General features: G+C 36.5%; 1 protein-coding gene across 1 annotated transcript in view; it reads left to right on the top strand.

Moving 5' to 3' along the window:
- Positions 1–469: 469 nt before the first annotated feature.
- The window catches only part of LOC121324396 (RNA helicase aquarius-like), a 40,453-nt gene continuing 20,669 nt past the window's right edge, over positions 470–20,253 (top strand). The window contains exons 1-25 of the mRNA XM_041266189.1: positions 470–600; positions 974–1,062; positions 1,300–1,356; positions 1,580–1,620; positions 1,884–1,919; positions 2,076–2,196; positions 2,372–2,512; positions 3,016–3,084; positions 3,757–3,857; positions 4,064–4,140; positions 4,779–4,843; positions 5,116–5,232; positions 6,063–6,176; positions 6,897–7,000; positions 8,933–9,035; positions 9,745–9,865; positions 9,993–10,134; positions 10,389–10,567; positions 11,487–11,654; positions 13,974–14,143; positions 15,600–15,841; positions 16,064–16,204; positions 17,171–17,240; positions 18,475–18,585; positions 19,407–19,516. Coding sequence (XP_041122123.1) covers positions 988–1,062; positions 1,300–1,356; positions 1,580–1,620; positions 1,884–1,919; positions 2,076–2,196; positions 2,372–2,512; positions 3,016–3,084; positions 3,757–3,857; positions 4,064–4,140; positions 4,779–4,843; positions 5,116–5,232; positions 6,063–6,176; positions 6,897–7,000; positions 8,933–9,035; positions 9,745–9,865; positions 9,993–10,134; positions 10,389–10,567; positions 11,487–11,654; positions 13,974–14,143; positions 15,600–15,841; positions 16,064–16,204; positions 17,171–17,240; positions 18,475–18,585; positions 19,407–19,516 — 2,675 coding nt within the window. The 5' untranslated portion in view covers positions 470–600; positions 974–987. The remainder of the gene's footprint in view (positions 601–973; positions 1,063–1,299; positions 1,357–1,579; positions 1,621–1,883; positions 1,920–2,075; positions 2,197–2,371; positions 2,513–3,015; positions 3,085–3,756; positions 3,858–4,063; positions 4,141–4,778; positions 4,844–5,115; positions 5,233–6,062; positions 6,177–6,896; positions 7,001–8,932; positions 9,036–9,744; positions 9,866–9,992; positions 10,135–10,388; positions 10,568–11,486; positions 11,655–13,973; positions 14,144–15,599; positions 15,842–16,063; positions 16,205–17,170; positions 17,241–18,474; positions 18,586–19,406; positions 19,517–20,253) is intronic.

Raw genomic sequence — 20,253 nt, 5'->3', positions numbered from 1 at the left:
CGAAATATTCCTTCAACAGAGATGAAACCTTTTGTCTACACGTAAAAAAAGAAAAAGTAATAAGTTCTTAAATAGTCCCTAAAATAATATATTAAATATATAATACTTTTTCTGACATTTAGTTTTTCCCGTTTCTTAATGCCTTGCCCATTTATTAAACTACATCTCCCAGAAACCATTGCACCCACAGGAAACAACCATAACCTGAACCGCTTTACAAACCAGCACGTAAACCATTAAAGAACTTATAGAATACAATTGTGTCATTGAAACACGTTGCAACCATATATAAAATTAATACACTTTTAACACCACTGTCCTAAAGAATAAAGTAAAGTGTGACCACTTTACCAAAGTTTTCTTCTTTTTGTAACCAGTGTGTGCAAAAATCGGAGAACAATGTAGGAACTTTTTTTTTTTGTGTGTGTGTAACTTAGCTAGTAGGGACGCTTTAGCGAGCGTACAGGAATTGGATCGATGGACGCGCGTTGTTGTAAAACTTGTTGATAGTCATGCATGTATCGTACCAATAATAGCATTTCTCCGATTTTCGATTCTAGGAAAGAAATAAACTAATTAAAAGATACAGAAGAAAATCAGGTTAGTTGCCGGCATAGTAATTGTAGAGTAAGTTCGTTTGGAGAATACTGTGATTTCTAAATCGTGAACAGCATGAGTAGTTTACCGGTCATGGAAGTTCAGCAAATCATCAACACTCAGGATTAAGATATACCATTTTATGTTCTAATGAGACTCTGTTTTTAGTCTTAGACAATTTGTTTTGAAAATGTATATCTAGTAAGCCAGTATTTCTTAGTACTGTAGTGTTTAGCAAATGCGTGACAGTAACATACATAGACAAAAATGGATCGGGAACGTGTTAGAAGTGATTTAACATCTGAAGGTGATCATTTAGTTTTCTAGAATAATCTTTACTGGAAATAGATACAAGTTTTCTATTTCGTTTTTACAGTAAGTGAAGGCATCATGGAGAAGACCGTACAAGTAAAGAAGTCATTTGCACCCTCTGTGTCCCAAATCAATGCAGAGTTTGTAACACAGGTATTTTTGCCATTTGTGTTTTTTTGTGGTGGTGTTATTTTTTTCCACACAACATGTAATACAAAAAGTTGTCTAGTGTTTTGGACCCTTGAAACACAAGGGTACATCATTGGAGAATTCTGCGGTTTTCCAGGCATCGTTCTGTCAATAGTATCACTGTTAAGTTAATAAAATTCATTGTGTCTTTAAAATGTTTTATGACAAATTCTGAACTATGATTGATTATTTTTTTTTCAGTTGGCAAATAAATATTGGGCTCCACATGTCAAGAAGAAATTGCCCTTTGACCCAAAGGTAAACTGATTCCTGCTGTACCTCACCTTTTACAGATAGTTAATCATAGACAGTGATCCAATATTTCAGTTTAAAAAGTACGTCATCATAATGTGTTTTCTCTGATTGTTCTTGTAAACTGAAGTTTTTTTTTTTTTTTTTTTTTTTTTTTTTATGTACCTAGTTTACAGATGACAATAAGTATATAGTTTTGTTTGTACTTTTCTGCATTCTTCTTTAATAGGTTGTGGAAGATGTGTACCAGAAGGAAATTCTGAAGTCAAAGTAAGTCAAAAATAACAAAGTACTGCACCAGAACACACCAGTGATACTCTGAGAAAAATAATACACTGTATACATGTGTAAAAACAAGTTATTTGTGGTTTATTTCAGAAATGTTGCCACGTAGGTTAGCTGGTTAGTTTCTGGTCTAAATGCTCCAAGTCTAGACCAATGTGAAGAGCATTTTATTTTGAACCTGCAACAAAACACTGGAATTGATTTGTAAACATATGAACCATTCATTAACTTATTTTGTTTTGTGTTAGGTTTGCAATCAGGAAGATCATGCTGCTTGAGTTTAGGTGAGCTGTTGGTATTACTGAGCAATCTTTTTAATAGAATCATGTTGTAAATTATTACCTAATAAATTAATTTCAGTCAGACTGGGCAGGTACATTCAATACACATTGCCAGTCTTGTTTTTAATTATTAATGTCTCTCTCTCCTCCCCCTTGTAGCCAGTATCTGGAGAATTACCTGTGGGTGAACTATTCCCCTGAGGTATCCAGTAATGCCTATTTAATGACAATTTGCTGTATTGTTAATGAGAAGTTCAGAGAAAATGTCCCGGCATGGGAGGTAAGAAATCTGAATTATTATTTCTGTTTGGAATTATTTAAATAGCAGGATTCATGATGTTGGCATTATAATACTGTTAAATCAAAACCTTGTAAAATTCACCACCGGTAATACATATGGTTTATATTAGTCAGATTATTATAACATTTTTTTAATAACTCTTGTCTCTCCACAGGCTTTTAAGAAGAAGCCTGAACACTTTACATATTTTTTCAAATGTATCCTGGAAGCATCGCTGGCTGATGAAGATGACGAGTTGTCACTGCGAGAGCAAACTGTTCAACTGCTCTTTCTCGATCACTGCTTTAACAGCCTGGTAAATAACATTTTACTTTAAAAATATTTCCCCTGCTATCTCCAACAGCATATGGAAATCTACCTTGAGGCAAGGAAGGTGGCGAACCCATGCCTTTAGTAGTATTCTTGAGGATCCTACTTGTGGATGATTTCTGACAAATATATCTTAAACTGTCACTTGAATTTGATTAAATGTTTAAGGTAGATTTATTACAAGAAGTGATATTACATATTTTTAAGTAGGTCACGGTGCTTTTTCACATGCCTGATACCTGATTGGCTGAGCTGTTGACTGACATGTTGGGCAGCAATAGTTTGATTTTGATAGTCCTTTTGTGTGTTGGTATTTGTCACAATTCTGTTCAACACGGTTTATGTTGGTCAAGTTCATGCTGCTGACATATGATGCGTTTACCTTCTTGGTGTGGGTATTTCTTGCCATTAATATAATTTGTAATGTTTTTACTGTTTCTTTTTTGTGACAGCAGTCTATACTATTGAGTGTTTATTTTTTAATGACAGGAAGTGGACTTGATCAGAGAACAGGTACAGCAGCTCATCTCCCTTCCCATGTGGGTTTGTCTGCTACCAGTAAGTACCTGCAAACAGCAACTTGGTGTTTTGTGTTAAGCTTGAGTCTTTATGTCTTTTGATACTTCTTATTAATATGTCCAGGTTGTGCCTGCTTGGCATATACTGTAGTATTGAAACCCATATGTTCTACACTATATGTATTGTAGCAATCTCGGATAACGCAGGCAGGTGCATCACACAGGGCAAGGTAATCCACGCACAGGTGGAGGGCGGGCACAAACCCGGGATCTCTTGCACTAAAGCATAGCGCCGATACCGCTGTATTAAAGAGCCGGCTCCTTTGTAAGGAGCGTATATCTGGCTTATGTCTTCGTGTGCGATTACGTCATCTTCCAGCCCTGCTGCCTTCCCCGCTGTGCACACTACACTATTTAGAAAAAAGTTAGTGTGAATTTAATCTAAACCACAAAGATGATGTTAAAGTAAAATAAATCACTGTGATACCTACACATAGCCATATAAGTATAATATTTATACTGTACTACCATAGTCACAATCTAAGTGGACACATGGCAACATGGTAAGTTTGAAACAATTCAGTCACTGTAGCAGCAATTAGGGTTCTGTTAAATAAAAAATAAAGGTTTAAGATTATACTGTATTTCTGTGTTCCTCTGTGCAACTTATCTAATAGGACTTGTGAAAAACTGTTTAATAAATGTGTTGCAGACACGGCTTGAGCTTGAATTAAAGAAAGTACCTAAACTGCGGAAGTTTTGGAATTTGGTCAAGAAGAATTACGACAAAATGGCTAAAAAAGCAGCAGAACAGTAAGAAATTCAATATTTTTTAGATTTTTTTTTTTTCAAATCCTTTTCAATAAGAACATTGTATTATAGCAGAAACTTTGTGACAATTTTTATTTGTTTATAGTGTTTTTATATTATACTTCGCTGCAGGGTCAAAAAGAAAGTGAACAAATCAGTATCATTATTTGTTAAGTTGTAGTTGACCCTGTGCCTTTTTTCTTCCCCAGGGCTAAAAAGGAGAGAACATTTCTTTCCTTTCTTATTAAGAAATTCCTTAGAGTGCTCAAGTCAATTCCTCCATCAGGTATTTTTGGAATTCTTTAGTTTTTGTTGTATTTACAATAATGCATTGTGGGCCATGCTGTTCACACAGTTTATACTGGTATGCTAAGTGTAGGTAGAACTCAATAGTGAAACTACAGCTGCAGGTTTTGCTGATGACTGTGCAGTATGCTTCAGTGCAAGAAACTGTTCTTTGGTTCCTGGCAGCTTGTCCATGAACAAAAGACTCTTCCACCCTCAGATTCAGAGAATTCTAATTGCAGGTTTAACGCTTCTGCCAGACCCCAGAATACAACGCTGTAGAATGCTGCGGGCTGTCAGACTGAAACGCAGCACTTTTGTTAAGACACCCTGCCGGCTTACGTCTATAATTTCTTCTGTCAGATCCCCCACCCCACTCACCTCTCGCCTCATCATCCTTGAACATACTGCTTGGTCTCTGTGTGTGTCAGTGTGAGTGGGAGAGCTGCAATCCTAAAATAATCACCATCTCCAAGCTGAGCTCAGGTTCAAACCTGATTCAGAAACCGAGAGTGTGATGCTGCAGAGAGTTGATACTCAATCGTAATGTTTTAATGTTTCCATTAACATTGCATGTTAGCCTTTCATCTTCCTGGTTTTAAATAATACATGCTAACCTGTATACCCTCTGAATTTTAGGTCCCGTTTCTTTGGAAAAAATCCACTACTGTGAAAGATTTATAGAGCTGATGATCGATCTGGAGGTATGGAAACCAATGCATAAATTATGTCTGAAGCAAATAGCAGTGTTATCTTTCTTTTAGTAAGTGATATGATTGGGATATATGGTTTATTTTGCTCCTTAGTGTGTTTTACTTTTTTTTCCTGTTAATGTTACCAAATATGCTTATTTTGTGGGTACAGTGGAACCCGTGCAAAATGTCCCTGGTACTGCGGTAAATGTGGTAACACAAAAAAATAAATGCAGCAAACATTTGCTTATTGACACACTGCCTGTTACGCTGCATTCCCATAGGCCTTGCTTCCCACCCGCCGTTGGTTTAACACCCTGCTGGATGATTCTCATCTTGTGGTCCACTGTTACCTGTCCAACCTCCTTAAAAGGGACAAAGAAGGACATCTTTTTTGCCAGGTGAGGTTCCTTTTGAAATGTCTAGTTCGTTAATTAGTGCAGAATTTGTGGTCTACAATTTATATCTATTTTTGATGTTCTTGACTTGAATAGAGTAGAAATATTAAATTCAATGAAAGAAAAAAAAAAAGTCTGATGTTAACATTCCAATTCAATATTCCAATTCAGATACATTGTTTTACAGAAGTGTAAAACAATTAGATGGGTGTTTGCTTAACAGAAACTCCTACTATATGAGCTCACAAATGGATAGATCTGTTAATTATCAGGGGGTAGGTGTTTTAACGCTTTGTTGTAACAGTCCACAATTCTACATGTATTGTTCTCCAACATTTATGAAGTCCTATGCAAATAGTTCACAAGTTCTAAGAGTCCATGGAAACTAGCATCTAAAACAGTTTTTGCACTGCAAGCTAGAACACATAATGAGCAATAAAAAATACAAATAAAATGGGACTGGACAAACAATTGAGATGAGCACATATTCCTAATAAGGTCTAAAACAGACATCATACTTTATTACAGATTGTTTTAGAACATATTGAGAATGTAGTTCTTGGTTAATCTTGAACACAGTTTATCGAATTGTGATACAAGTGCTTTACCTCATATCCTGTGTTTCCAAAATCTAGCTCACTATATTTTAAGACCTGTTGTTACAGTGTAAAGGCTATATCTTGGGAGCCATTTTGACCACATTGTATGTGGACAGGCATTACCAGAAGTTAATGAACAAACTGACAGTGGAAAAGTGTCCCAAGTCTTTTGATTTGTGTTTCTCGTTTAATGTTTCTACCCTTTAGAAATACTCTGTTCTATATTGTTTGCAGCTTTTGGACATGCTTAAGTTCTACACAGGCTTTGAAATTAATGACCAGACAGGGAATGCTCTGACACAAAATGAAATGACAACGATGCACTACGATCGCATTACATCATTGCAGGTAAAACATACCTAATATGTCCCTAATGGTCACATATGTTTGTGTGACCAACAGTCAAGATAAGAGATGACTCTAGACAGAGATGTACATTGCATATCAGTATTTTATTATTTTCATTTAAGAATGTGGCTTTAATATGTTTATTTCCATTTTTGAAATAGCTCTGTCCTAAAATCTGTCTTATCCACCCACATAAAACAAAACAGTGCTTACCTTCCAGGGTGCAAGCTCTGTTGATCCCATGATGTGATCACATTTTTAATGAAATTCAATTTTTAAAAAATTGTCTGAAATTGAAGTGTAGGATTAAAGATTACACTTTTGTGGTATGTGCAAATTTTTTGATGTTCAGACCATGTATTTTAACCTAACTTGACCTCATTTCAAATCCTTTTTTGATTTGGTTTTAAATTTATTTTTAAATGGGAGTTACATTGATAATGGGTACAAGATGATACAAGACACACTAATGGCACATGAACTGCAGAGTTTTATTTTATTTGAATTGACGTCAAAAGCTTAGAAATACACTTGTTTTTCTTCATAGCTTAACCTAGAGAGGGCTTCACTCCAAAGTCATGAGTCCTTTATCATATTTGGTGCACTGTCTGGAGCCATTATTTTCTACCTTTAGGACAAACAATTAAAATAACTGGTTTTGAAGGTCCAGTGTGTGTGTGTGTATATACTGTTTATTTTTTTTTAATGTTTTTATTTCAGAGGGCAGCGTTTGCTCACTTTCCGGAACTTCATAATTTTGCTTTGTCAAATGTGGCAGCAGTGGACACTCGAGATTCCTTACTAAAATTGTTTGGACCTCTCAGGTAAATATAAAATGTTTCTTTTAAAAGGGTAATAACACAGGCCATTTGAAATCATTTAAGGGTCTTTGTTGTAAAGCCGATTTAAACAGCTGTATGCCTGAAAATGTCCTACATTTTTTATGTGGAAAGGATTCAGCATGCACTCTTGTGTTGTTTAGTTTGCTGCCAGTCTCCCAAATGTGTGCTCTGTGTGTCCAGTTATGATCTGAACATGTTTGGAGCCTGTTTGTGTAAAAGTGGGGGATGTGCTGTCATTGATAAGTTTATGCCAGTGCATCTGCTGACTACTTATCAGGACGAGGAACTTCATTTTTGTAGCACAGTGTTCCTCAATCTAGTCTTTCAGCAGAAACATTTTAGTCTGGTTAGGGTATGTTCTAGTTAGGTCAACATCCTCCACCAATTAGAGAAAGCTAAAAAGACTGGTGAATACCATGTTTTATTTATTATTAAATACATTGATAAATTGATTTTCACAATGCCTGATGCAGTATAGAGTTCAACAATCAATCTATACAAATACAGTCAGAGAATAGGATTTATAAATAATAAATACTAATAATAATTGAGAGAAGGCAGGTCACTTGCATTTCAGGCTGGGGGAGCTCTGTAATAAGAGAAACTGAAGTTCAACCCTGGGGAAAAAAAAAAAAAAAAAAAAAACATTTAAAAGATACACACAATTGATCCTAGATGGTGATCAAACAATCTAATCTCCTAAAATTATCCAAACAACTCTTGATTTAAGGCTTTGTCAATTTCCAATAAATATTAAACATCTAGCATGTTTTGTAACTCTAAAGCCTGGTACACACTAGCTGATGCTAGGGAATCACATCGCAAAATATTAAATATGCTTAAACGTTGTGAGCCAACTGAAATCGATTCACCTATCCTGTAAAATCACATCGCAAACCATAATATGCTGCCCAATGTGACTGAAAAATCACATTGCAATTGATCTCCTTGGGCAGTGTGTACTGGGCTTAATGGGCAGGTTGCCTCATGTGATGTGAATGTGGTGGAACCAGAGGTAGGCTTGCAGATCTTACATAACTACATTTGACAGGGGAAGTGATTTGCTGTTTCTTGATGCAGTTCCATCTTTGATTTAAGGAATATAATGTGCATGTGTGTCCTTACTGGAAGAGCTTGTGTATGTATGTCCTGCTTGTAGTTTTTACAGTGCTTGGCTTAACCTTGACAAGCCAACATCTCTTTAAGGAAAATTCAGGGCAGACTAGCAATATAACCAATCGTGACAGATGCCACCTGAAGAGATGCAAAAATAGGCCCATCACAGCACCACAGATGAGATTAACAAGACCTGAAATAATGGAACTGTTTATTGTGATGATCAAGTCTTTTGTATTGTGGTTGGATGACAGAGTAACTACCTTAATGCAGGGGTTCCCAAACTTTCTTGGCTCAAGTTCCCCCATGACATTGGGCAACCTTACTGAGGACCGCCATTCAAACTTTAAATTTTGATACCTTTCAAGATAGAGGTTGATTGTTTATACCAGTAAAAGTACTGCTTTCATTATGTTCGGTGTCATTTCTCGGACGTTTGAGAAACTGCTCTATAATAACTGTACCTGGTTGTACTCGGCCTGACTGCAAATGCAGCACAAACCTGCTTATAAAGGTAAGTGGGAGTGCTGTGGTTTCATTGATTTATTTCGGGGGAAGAAAATTTATAAAGAACATAAATTGGCAGAAAAAAGTGTGTGTGTGTGCGCTTCGGACCCCTGAAACTATCTCGTAGGCCCCCAGTTAGGAAACCTCTGCCCTAGTGCAGATGCCAAAATAAAGAAGGTATCTTTCAGTCATTCACACTCAAATTCAAAGATCCGGGATTCATTTTACCAACTGAAATTACATTTTGAATAAAAACCACTGATAATAAACCACTTCCTTTTATATCTGCAGTCCCAACACACTCCACCAGGTGGCATCATATCTCTGTCTCTTGCCAGCTCTCCCTGAGGGAGAAGAGACAGCCTATGATAAGGAGATGCTCTTGGAACTACTGGTAAGTGAAATTCAAGCCTTTAGAGAAATAATCTGGAAATAAAATGAGGGACTTTGTGTATGCTACAGTAGAATATAAGCCAGCAATTTGTTTCTTTTTTTTTAAATTATCCATTGTTGTCACAGACAAATCTGTGTTAGTCTTAACAGTCAAAAAGTGAACCACAGTACTAAAAAGACAAATTTAATAGATAATGTAACAAGGCGTTAAGAGTAGCTTTCCCCAAGCCTGTTTTGGAAGGTATTGAGTGATCAACCTCTACAGGATTTACACATGTCTTTTAAATTGAGTCAGAAGAGCAAAACGATTCTCTAAGTAAGCAATTCAATCAAAGGTTACTTAGCAAGTGACCTGCACAGGTTGCTTGTTTGCTGTGTTGTCGTCTTAATGCACCATCTTATACACTATAATTGAATATGCACTAAGAATGATTTTTTTTTTTAAATATCATAGAAAAATGGGTACTTTTAATTCAATATCAGCAACATAAATATATTGAGGTTTGTTACATGAAATTGCTCATTTATTTCTGCAGGTTATCAATGTGCCTTAATAAAGCATTTACTGGCTATAGTAAACTGCTGAAATTGTACCACCCTATATCATTAGCAAACCCTTCTAAAGAAAAAGAGCATTGGTATTGAAGTGTTCTGAGGGAGTAGTTACAACAGAGTAAAACTGTCTGTGTTACATTTTTGGTTTTTTCCAGGTGTCCCGACATGAGCGGAGAATATCCCAAATTGAACAACTTAACCAAATGCCCCTTTATCCCACGGAGAAGATTATCTGGGATGAAAACATTGTTCCTACTGAATATTACTCTGGGGAAGGTATGGAAGAATAGATAATGCAAAATTATATTAACTGTCCTGATAGACATTAGAAAGTAAGCATTTCCAAAAGCTTGGGGGGGGGGGGGGTAGTATGATCTGACTTTGGCATGCGTTCCTGTTTCAGGCTGTTTGGCTCTACCAAAACTGAATCTACAATTCCTGACTCTTCATGACTATCTTCTGAGAAACTTCAACCTCTTCCGACTAGAATCAACCTATGAGATCAGACAAGACATTGAAGATGTGGTCAGCCGGATGAAGCCGTGGTAAGTGATAACCTCAAGACCTTAGAATATTGCTAAGTATGGCCATGAAAACTGGTCCTTCATTGTCCCATAAAGAACACTTTATAGTAAACATTTAGTAGTGGTGGAAAGTAGAAAGAAATTGGACTATTCTCAGCACTTGTCCTTACTGGATTTTATGGATATGTAGTGGATATTGTTGGTTTGGAACAGCCTCCAGAATTAAGTGAATTCTAAAAGGCTACTGTGAGTTACATTTTGTTCTATATCAACAGGCAGTCAGAATATGGAGGGGTTGTATTTGGTGGTTGGGCTAGGATGGCACAGACAATCCTCGCCTTTTCCATCGTTGAGGTGGCAAAACCCAACATTGGAGAGAACTGGCCAGCCAGAGTGAGAGCCGATGTCACCATCAACCTGAATGTCAGAGACCAGATAAAGAGTGAATGGGAAGGTAATTATGTAGAGTGATTAAAAAATAGCCACCATATGTCTATTTATTACTGTACATGTTTTAATTAATGGCATCCAATCTTACTAATAATTATAGCATTAAGTTATTTCCTTCCTTGTCCTTTCTACAATACATCTGATTTGTAGCATATTCATTCCTGCTGGCAAACAATGGGATTGGTGTCACCACACGCTCCCTCCTGGTCATTGCTTAACATTGCCTGCTGATGTTGGGAAGCCAGGCATGTTTTTGAAGAGTACAGTCATTTCTCCATTAAAATGTTGTCCCTTATTGTAAGTTACTACTTATAATATGAATTCACTTAACATGAAAACAGGATAGAATTAAACAAATTGCCCTAGTTTGAACAGCTGAGTGTAAAATATATTGGGAATTGTATTAACTTGCATCTAGATTAGCACCTCTCTACTGTATTTTAGTGCTGTTGGGAATACTGATCTATAATGCATTTCGAGTTGCCATAGTGCTCACGCATCAATGCCAATTCCATGAAGCAGCGCAACAAATGTGCATTATCCTTGCAGACAAAAGGTGTTGAAATCAGTGGATAATGCACCACCGTTCAAGAAAAAAGAAAAATGTTGCTGCAGATGTCATTACCGCAAACACTTTGTCAACCATGCTGATAACCCTATGACCATCAAACTGCGGATGCAAGTCGTCAGCTTCTCAGATGTGCTTAATACCTGTAATGTTGAGGACACCTTGCTTCTGTAGTTTAAAAATGCCTGTGATCAGAATGAGACATGCCGATTTCGTGTCCAGTTCACTTCAAAAGTTCACTTACAATTGTATTTTCAGTCAAATGCAGTGTACTTTTAAATGTGTAATCCTTTTAATTGTACTGTATTTGATCATTTGGTTTTGTTACTTGTAACAAACTATTTGTGGCTTACAGGCCTCCGTAAACATGATGTGTGCTTCCTGATTACGGTTCGTCCAACCAAGCCTTACGGGACCCGGTTTGACCGCAGGGAGCCCTTTGTAGAGCAGACTGGCCTAGTGTACGTGCGAGGATGTGAGATTCAGGGCATGCTGGATGAGAAAGGAAGAGTCATTGAAGAAGGTAAGTGGCCTGTAACACTGTTTCTATTGTTTAAATGCAATATTAGGAGATGCTGAAGGTCCACTTAGTGGGCTCCATTTACAAAGCTTTATTTCAAAGTGGTTTTTTTAAGTCTGTTTCAATGCATTTAAAAATTAAACAATAACTATGCTGTATGTTCTTTCTTGTTTAGCTGGTTTGGACATACGTACAGTGCCTATAGAAAGTCTACACCCCCTTGAACTTTTTTCCCGTTTTGTTGTGTCAGTGCCTCAGAGCTTCATACATTTAAGTGAGAATTTTATTTCCACTTATCTACACACCATACTCCACACTGTTAAGGGGAAAAAAAGTTTTGATTGAGAAAAATTATATTTTAAAAATACAAAACTGAAACATCATAATTGGATAAGTCTCCACCCCCCTCAGTTAATACTTGGTAGAAACACCTTTGTCAGCAATTACAGCTGTGAGTCTGTTTGATTAGGTCTCTACCAACTTTGCACACCTAGATTTGGCAATATTTGGCCATTCTTTACAAAACTGTTCAAGCTCTGTCAAGTTCCTTGGGGAGCATTGATGGACAGCAATCTTCAAAGTTTTGATTGGATTTAGGTCGGGGCTCTGACTGGGCCACTCAAGGACATTTACCGTTTTGTTCTTTAGCCACTCCAGTGTAGCTTTGGCTGTGTGATTGATTTGGGTTGTTGTCATGCTGAAAGGTGAACTTCTGTCCCAGTTTCAGCATTCTTGCAGAGAGCAGCAGGTTTTCCTCAAGGACTTCTCTGTACTTTGCTTCATTCATTTTCCCTTCTATCCTGACAAGTGCCCCAGTCATAACATGATGCTGCCACCACCATGCTTCATAGTAGGGATGGTGTTGTTTGGGTGATACACCTTCCACTTCCTCTTAATAATCATCTTGACTGTGCTCCAGGGATATTCAAGGCCTTTGATATTTTTTTATACCCATCCCCTGATCTGTGCCTTTCAACAACTTTGTCCCAGAGTTCTTTTGAAAGCACCTTGGTACTCATGGTTGAGTCTTTGCTTTGAAATGCACTACCAGCAGAGGGAACCTACAGGAACTGCTGAATTTCTCCTGAAATCATGTGAATCACTACAATTTAACACATGTGGAGGCCACTTAACTTAGTGTGTGATTTTGAAGGCGATTAGTTACACCTGAGCTAATTTAGGCATGCTATTACAAAGGGGGTGTACACTTATCTAACCAAGCTATTTCAGGTTTTATTTTTCATACATTTTCTACAAATTTTTGGAATATTTTTTTCCCTTTGGAAGTTGTAGGGTAAGATGTAGATTAATAATAATAATAATAATAATAATAATAATAATAATAATAATAATAATAATAATAATGAATGTATTTTAATTCCAGGCTGTATGGCAACAAAAGGTGAACATTTTGAAAGGGGGACTTTCTATAGTCACTGAAAATCCCAGGCATTCATATTTCCTGCCCTTTTATGTTAAACACTTTTGTATTAAATGTTAGTCTTGGTTGTTTTTGGTCAAGTATTAACAGATAAACAAAAGTATTTCAACTATAGACTGATAGTGTCACTGCAATTAATTACTGTACAATTTGCCTTTAAGAAAGCGGCATAGAACATATTACTACACTACTGTGACATTTACCTACATCCAGAGCTGTCTAGGAATCCTGAGCACTATCCAATGTTGCCTAAACCTACCTTCTCCAATGTTTTTGCTGTGTTAAATTACTTACTGGCAGTAGTGCATACATTTCTGTTGAGACATTTATTGCGTGTTGCCAACTTTTTGATCTTTGCTGTACTATCTTTGTTGTCGTTGGTAAATGAGGGCTGTGGAATGGGCCAAGACACTTGGGCTGACAATGAGTGCCTTTAACATCTAAAATTAGACTGCTGTTGAGTCACAGTTCTCTGGTATAAAAGACACCTACACAGTTGCAGTAGTATATCCCTAGTAGATGAATCGAAAATGGAAAGTCTCACTAGGCATTGTTCCCTGGTTAAGCATTTCATTAAAGAAATACAAATTAGACACTATCACTTTCTGACCCAGAGGCATAAAATAATTTTCATTGTATAATGTAGAACGCTTTGAATATATTGAAGCTTGACTGGTGTATTTAATGATGGAAGCCAAACTTAACACTTGAATTGTGTTTTTCAAATACTTCTTTTAAATTCTTATTTCTTAAAGACTTCTTCCTTACCAAGTGATTCAGCCTGCTTCTATATTTCAAATAAACCTATAACATGTCTTTATGCATTTATTGTAAATTATTTGTATGACAAACCATTTTATATAAGTCTGTTCTTCATACAGGTCCTGAGCCTAAACCAAAACTTAAAGGTGATTCAAGAACATTCAGGGTTTGGCTGGACCCAAACCAGTATCAACAGGACATGACAAACACTATCCAAAATGGGGCAGAGGATGTCTATGAGACCTTCAGTATCATCATGAGGAGAAAACCTAAAGAGAACAACTTCAAGGTTAGTTCTGTTCAACCTGTAACCCTAGGCCTGGAGCTTTCCAAGAGCATTGGATGATCAATCATTCTGGTTTTCAATCAACGGCATCTTCTAGGATTGCTCAATGTGTTGCATGCCAAGAAGCCTTGGCACGGGTATTAATCATTCTCTTAGAGATCTCAGCCAAAGTATAGAGTAGAACCTTGACCTTAAAGTGTCAGCGTAGCTGAAGCATTTCTGTGTTCTACTTATATGACAGGGTAGCATGTTACATTTTTAACTTCTAACTTGCTGGACAGTTTCCTTTAAACAATTTTCCTGAGCAGTGTCATTGAGTGATGTGTAATCTAATCTCCTCTGCATGTTTAGGAAACGATAAACAGGATTCTTTGGAAGCCATAAAATATCTTGATTCACTGCCGGCCATTCCAATGAGTTTAGATATTATGTAATATGGTCTGAGCTTATAAATGAATTCTAAACATGTTTGTGGCATTTTTTGCTTGATTGTGAAATGAATTGCCTAAGTGATAACATCTTAGTTAAGGCTGTCTGTTTGATTTCTGGTTGCTCTGAACTATGGAGTTTTGCTAACATTTGATCTAATTATGTATGATACGGTTTGTGAAAGGCTACGTTGGTGAGTGGTTCATAGTTATTTAGTACTGGTTCCTTCACTTTGAAAATTGAAGTGTACAGTATTGTCTAGATTGAAACAATCATTCCTAATGTTTTTTGCACTGCAGTTGTTCCTGTTCTTTCATTTTGCTTTGTTTTTCAGCAGCACTGTTCCTCCTAATTGTCAAGCTGAGTGTTTCTTGTTTAACACGAGTAACTCTTTAGGGCAGGGGAACTGCTGCTCCAGCATTCAGATACAAAAGCCTGATCACAAATAAGTCTGTGGGGTCTAAATATAACTTGGAAAACATTGTTGGTCTTTATCAGGTCAGACGTCAGAATCTTTCTCTGAAAAGGCTGTTTTCAAAGTTGACTACGCACTATCCAGATTGATATTTAAGTTACCAATTGAGCATGTGGGTATCCTGTTGAGCCATCTTGCTTATCTCACTAGCACATCAACATTTCTCATTATGTGTAACTATTTCACTAAATTTGAAATAAATGGCACTGACTGGAAATTAAATCTTTACACTTTGCCAGTTCCTCCGCTAAATAGAATATGTTATAATGAAATCGATGAGATAACTGTACAATTTCCCCTTTCTTCAGATAAACTAACACAAAGGTAAGTTATGGTTGTGTCCATTAATTAAATAACTTTGTTACCTTCTGGATTGAAGTAGTTTTATAAAGATATGATACAATACAAAATATATGAAGATATATCATCTAAAAATATGACATGGTTGCTTGTCCCCCACCCCCCCAAAATGTGAATAGTTTGAAACATATTTGGGATGTTTTTGGTAAGATGTTTATAGTTGTTGCTTAATTCCTTTCTGATTTTGAACTACAGGCAGTTCTGGAGACCATCCGAAATCTGATGAACACTGACTGTGTGGTTCCTGACTGGCTGCATGACATCATCCTGGGCTATGGGGATCAGGGCAGTGCACATTACTCCAAAATGCCTAATCAGATAGCTTTGTTGGATTTCAATGACACCTTCCTCTCCATCAATCACCTGAAGGCCTCCTTTCCTGGTTATAAAGTTAAAGTCGCTGAAGAAAATCTGTCTCTACAGAAACCTCCATTCAGGTATTAATAGCTGTGTTTTATGGTTTTCAGTTTTAGCCTCCATCCATTTACACCCATTTTGGAGGGAGGGGGTACAGTAAATTATTTTGTTTGTTTTTATTAAGGTGTAATTTAAAGTAAACATTTAAAATCCATAGAGAAACACTTTACATTTTTTTCTTCTTTGTCGCTCAGCTGTAAAAAGTGTCTAAAATAAATGCCTGTCTTGTTTGTTTTGTATAGGATCAAGTTCCCTGTCACAAGCGGCAAGGGAAAGAAAAGGAAAGCAGAAGAGGAGGGGGATGAGGAGGAAGATTGTACTTTAATAGTTGAACCTCATGTCATTCCAAACAGAGGACCTTACCCATACAACCAGCCCAAATGGTAAGGAAACATGCATATACAGGGTTTTCTGTGAGCAGTGCTGAAATAAAGCTCCTTCATTGCGCTAATGGAGTACTTTGTCAATTTACTACAAGTAGACCACTGCTAGTCTAGCACATGCTGAAACCATGCTGAAGCCATAATGCACTGTTGTTATCCCTTATTTCAAAATCCCCCCAGTGGGAGGATGGAAACCCACCCCCACACACTCTCCTACCTTACCACAATGTGCCTTGATGACATTGGTACCCCCTACTGCCTTGTAAGTGTCACATACTTCAAAACTAACGGAAAACCCTGCATATTTAATTAAATTTAAATACGTATTACGTTAAATGTTAGGTTTTTTTTTAAATGCCTGAGCAGATTTTGAATCTCTGCTAGCCAATAATGTAAATATTTAAATATCACCTGTTTGTTTCTCATTAGAAACCTTTTTTTTAAATATGTAAACATCGCTAGTTATCGTAAGTGTAAGGCGAGTGTGTTGTGAAACTTAGACACTGTAACTATTAAAGAAATGGATTTAAAAATTAGTTAACCAGCTGTTAAGAACCTTTTAAAAAGTAGTTATTCTTTTAGATGTCTGCATATACCCATTTTGTACGCATAATCTTAAGTATATTAGGCTGTTTAGTTTATCACATTCATCCCTGTTTAAGTGTTGTTTGCTGTGCAAACTCTTGCGAAGTTGTGACCTCTTATGGCGTGGTTTAATTTTAGAATCGAAAACAAAAAAAAGCCCTCACAGGATTAAGATGTGGTAGTAATAAAATGAAACAGAAGCATTTTGATATGGTAGTGTTTCCATAATAGCAACATAAAAGCTGTTTCCCTGGAATTTAGAAAGCTAATCCAGTCTACAAAGGGTTAACGGGCTGCTGTATAAACTCTGAGTGCTACTATTTATAACAGTTGCTTGCCACTTGTATGTTTGTGTGAATATTGGTTTATTTATTATTACAGCAATACAATTCAGTTCACACCTACACAAATAGAGGCTATACGTGCAGGTATGCAGCCAGGACTGACCATGGTAAGAGTACATTTTGAGATTACCTTTGTGTAGTTTTCAAATGGATTTAAATTACATCTCAGTTGCTATTAAAAACAATTATTCAATTACCAGCTTTAAATTGTACATTCACAATATATAACATATCTTAACAGGTAAACCCAATGGCTGGTATTGCTCTGTGTACTTTTATGGTAACTAATTCAGATTGTTGCTGATGTGGAGGAAGTCTCTTTGATACTGGAAAAGATGGTTGACTTTTGAGGAAGGCTAGTCTGATCTAACTTGTCCCCACAGTAAAGACGGTGAACACAGTTTAACCAGGACAAGTAGAATGTACTGATAGCTATTACATTCCACGAGCAGCTATAACTACTACATGACAAAAGAAACTTGCATTTCATTCGAGTCTCAGAAACACTGTTCCTCCCAATTGTCAATTGTCTCATTTAACAGATAGCTCTTAAGGGCAGAGGAACTACTGCCGCAGCCTCTACTGTAGATACAAAAGCCTGATTTTACAAAAAAAAGGATGTGTTGTCTAAATATAACTTGGACAGGATTGTTGCTCTTCATCAGATCAGACACCACTATCTTTCACTGAACAATGTTTTCAATGAGGACTACCCATGTTTGTACTAATATTTTGCAAACAAAAAAAAAAAAAACCTCTTAAACCTATAATACTATCTAAATAACCTGAAGAGATATATATATATATATATATATATATATATATATATATATATATATATATATATATATATATATATATATTATTTTTTTTTTTTTCCTTAAACGATACTGACTGAAGTATATTAAACTGTTCTAAACTTAAGTCTTTTAAGCTTTAGAATAAATGCTCTGTGAGCTGCAAAGCCACATGACATTGACTCCAAGACTTATTTCTTGTACTATGAGATCCTACCATGTGGTGTTAAGATCAGGCTCATGGTAATGTCCCACAGTTAGTTTACTCATTCACAGACTGCTTGAGATGTCTGGAGGATGTGTTCGGGTAACAGCTTGTGATTTGTAAACTCAGAGTGTGTTACACCTCCAAATCAATGATGATGTAGTGGTAGTCATAGTAGCAGCAGTGCTTATTTAAAAACAAGTTTACCAGCTGTTAAGAATCTTTTAAAAAGCGGTTGTTCTTTTAGATGCTAAATGCATATTCCTAAGTATATTCGACTGTTTTGTTTGTAATATAGAGTGCATTGGAATTACCTAACATGCTTTTTGATTTGTGTAGGTTGTTGGACCTCCGGGTACAGGAAAAACTGATGTGGCTGTGCAGATCATTTCTAATCTCTATCACAATTTCCCAGAGCAAAGAACTCTAATAGTGACACATTCTAACCAAGTAAGTATAAAGAAAATAACTCAAATGTATAACCCATAATCAGCAGCCCTTTGTGTGTTTTTTTGTTGTTGTTGTTGTTGTTTTTTTCCCTTGACTGAAACATTCCAAGGTTTGCAAAAGCTTATTAAACTAAGAACATCCAATAGTTTACAGTTATGTAGAGGTATTTGATAATTACTATTTTGTTTTTATTTTAATTTGACAACTATTTAATGGTAGTGTAAAAATACAAATGGTTTCAAATAAACACCAACGGTAAACTGTTAAAGAAAAGTTTAAAAAGAAAAGTTTTTTTTTTTTTAATGGGGGTCAAATGAGATGTAGGGGTTTCATAAACTTAGTAGCTTTTGTTTTTTGGTTCAGTTTAAGTGCTACAGAGAACCACATTATATTGTGTTTGTTTTATTTTATATCCTTATTCTATCCTCATGATATTTCCCCAGAAAACTGGAATTCATTATTATTTTGTAATATAAACTGATACATTCCCTGGATATTGTAAACAAAAAAGGGGCCTTAATTCAAGTATTCAGGGCATATTTCTGTTTAATTAACCATTACATGTGTAGCAAAATGCAAACCTGTGTGGAACTCTGTCCGCTTGTTGGTCAGATGGCACAGCTTGTATTTACATTTCGTTCTGTGTGTGTGTTTTTTTTATTTTTTCCCCCTCGTTTGGAAATACTTTAATCTAATTTGGGAATGCCCTGTCCTCTTTGCTTTATTTTCAAATGACTTGCCAAACTAGGCTCCTGTCCCAGAAGCTGTAAGTCATCACTTCTAAAAAGTGCCTTTCCCCCTGTCCCTGTCAATCTCTGTAGGCTCTGAACCAGCTGTTTGAGAAGATCATGGCTCTGGACATAGACGAGCGTCACCTCCTGCGTATGGGTCACGGGGAGGAGGAGCTGGAAACCGAGAAGGATTTCAGCAGGTGAGCTAGGCAGGTGGTAGGGCTTAACACTAAACTACCACTCTGGAATAACAGCAGCTTTCTGGTTAACTTCTGTCGTCTGGAATGTGTCATAAAGATGACAGAAACAGTTGGGTTCTGGCTAATGTGCTTTACTCTTTAACCTGTCAATGTGGGCGGTAGACTATTCACAGCGAGATCACACATTTGCAAGTTGTTCTTTATTTATTGATAAACAGGCTTCAGGTGAATATTTATAGCTTACTTTCATTTTGTTTAACTTTCACATTACTTTGATTAATTTATTTAGGCCTTTATGCAATTTTAGCATGGGATATGAAATAGCTCCATCAAACATGTCTGTGCAATGTTTCTTACTGTTTTCCTGAGCCCAAGCAAAGCCACAGTGGCAAATTGACCCCTTAACGATCAGGTGGATGTGTACAAAACTCAAGTACCATAGAGATTATTGACAGATGGATAAGCTAAAAATCCCTTCAATCACGTAAAGGCCTCTTACAGCACCTGTGTCTGAAGTAGGGATGTTTCATTAGGTATTTGATTATACTCGTGTTACTTTGGTAGTTTAAATAACAAAAAGTGACACTGGCGTCTATTCCGTACACAATCAATGTGTTGCTTATGTTATTTACTTCCCAAGAATCATGTATCCAGTGCTAAAGTTACTAAGAACGGTAAACTCAGTTAAGAAACACTATACTGCAGGCTAAAAGATTTTCTTTTTGTGTCTGTGATAC

Source organism: Polyodon spathula, chromosome 12 (assembly GCF_017654505.1).
Source record: "Polyodon spathula isolate WHYD16114869_AA chromosome 12, ASM1765450v1, whole genome shotgun sequence".
NCBI lineage: Eukaryota > Metazoa > Chordata > Actinopteri > Acipenseriformes > Polyodontidae > Polyodon > Polyodon spathula.
Note: the sequence above shows the minus strand (reverse complement) of the source record. Positions and strands in the feature narration are given on the sequence as shown.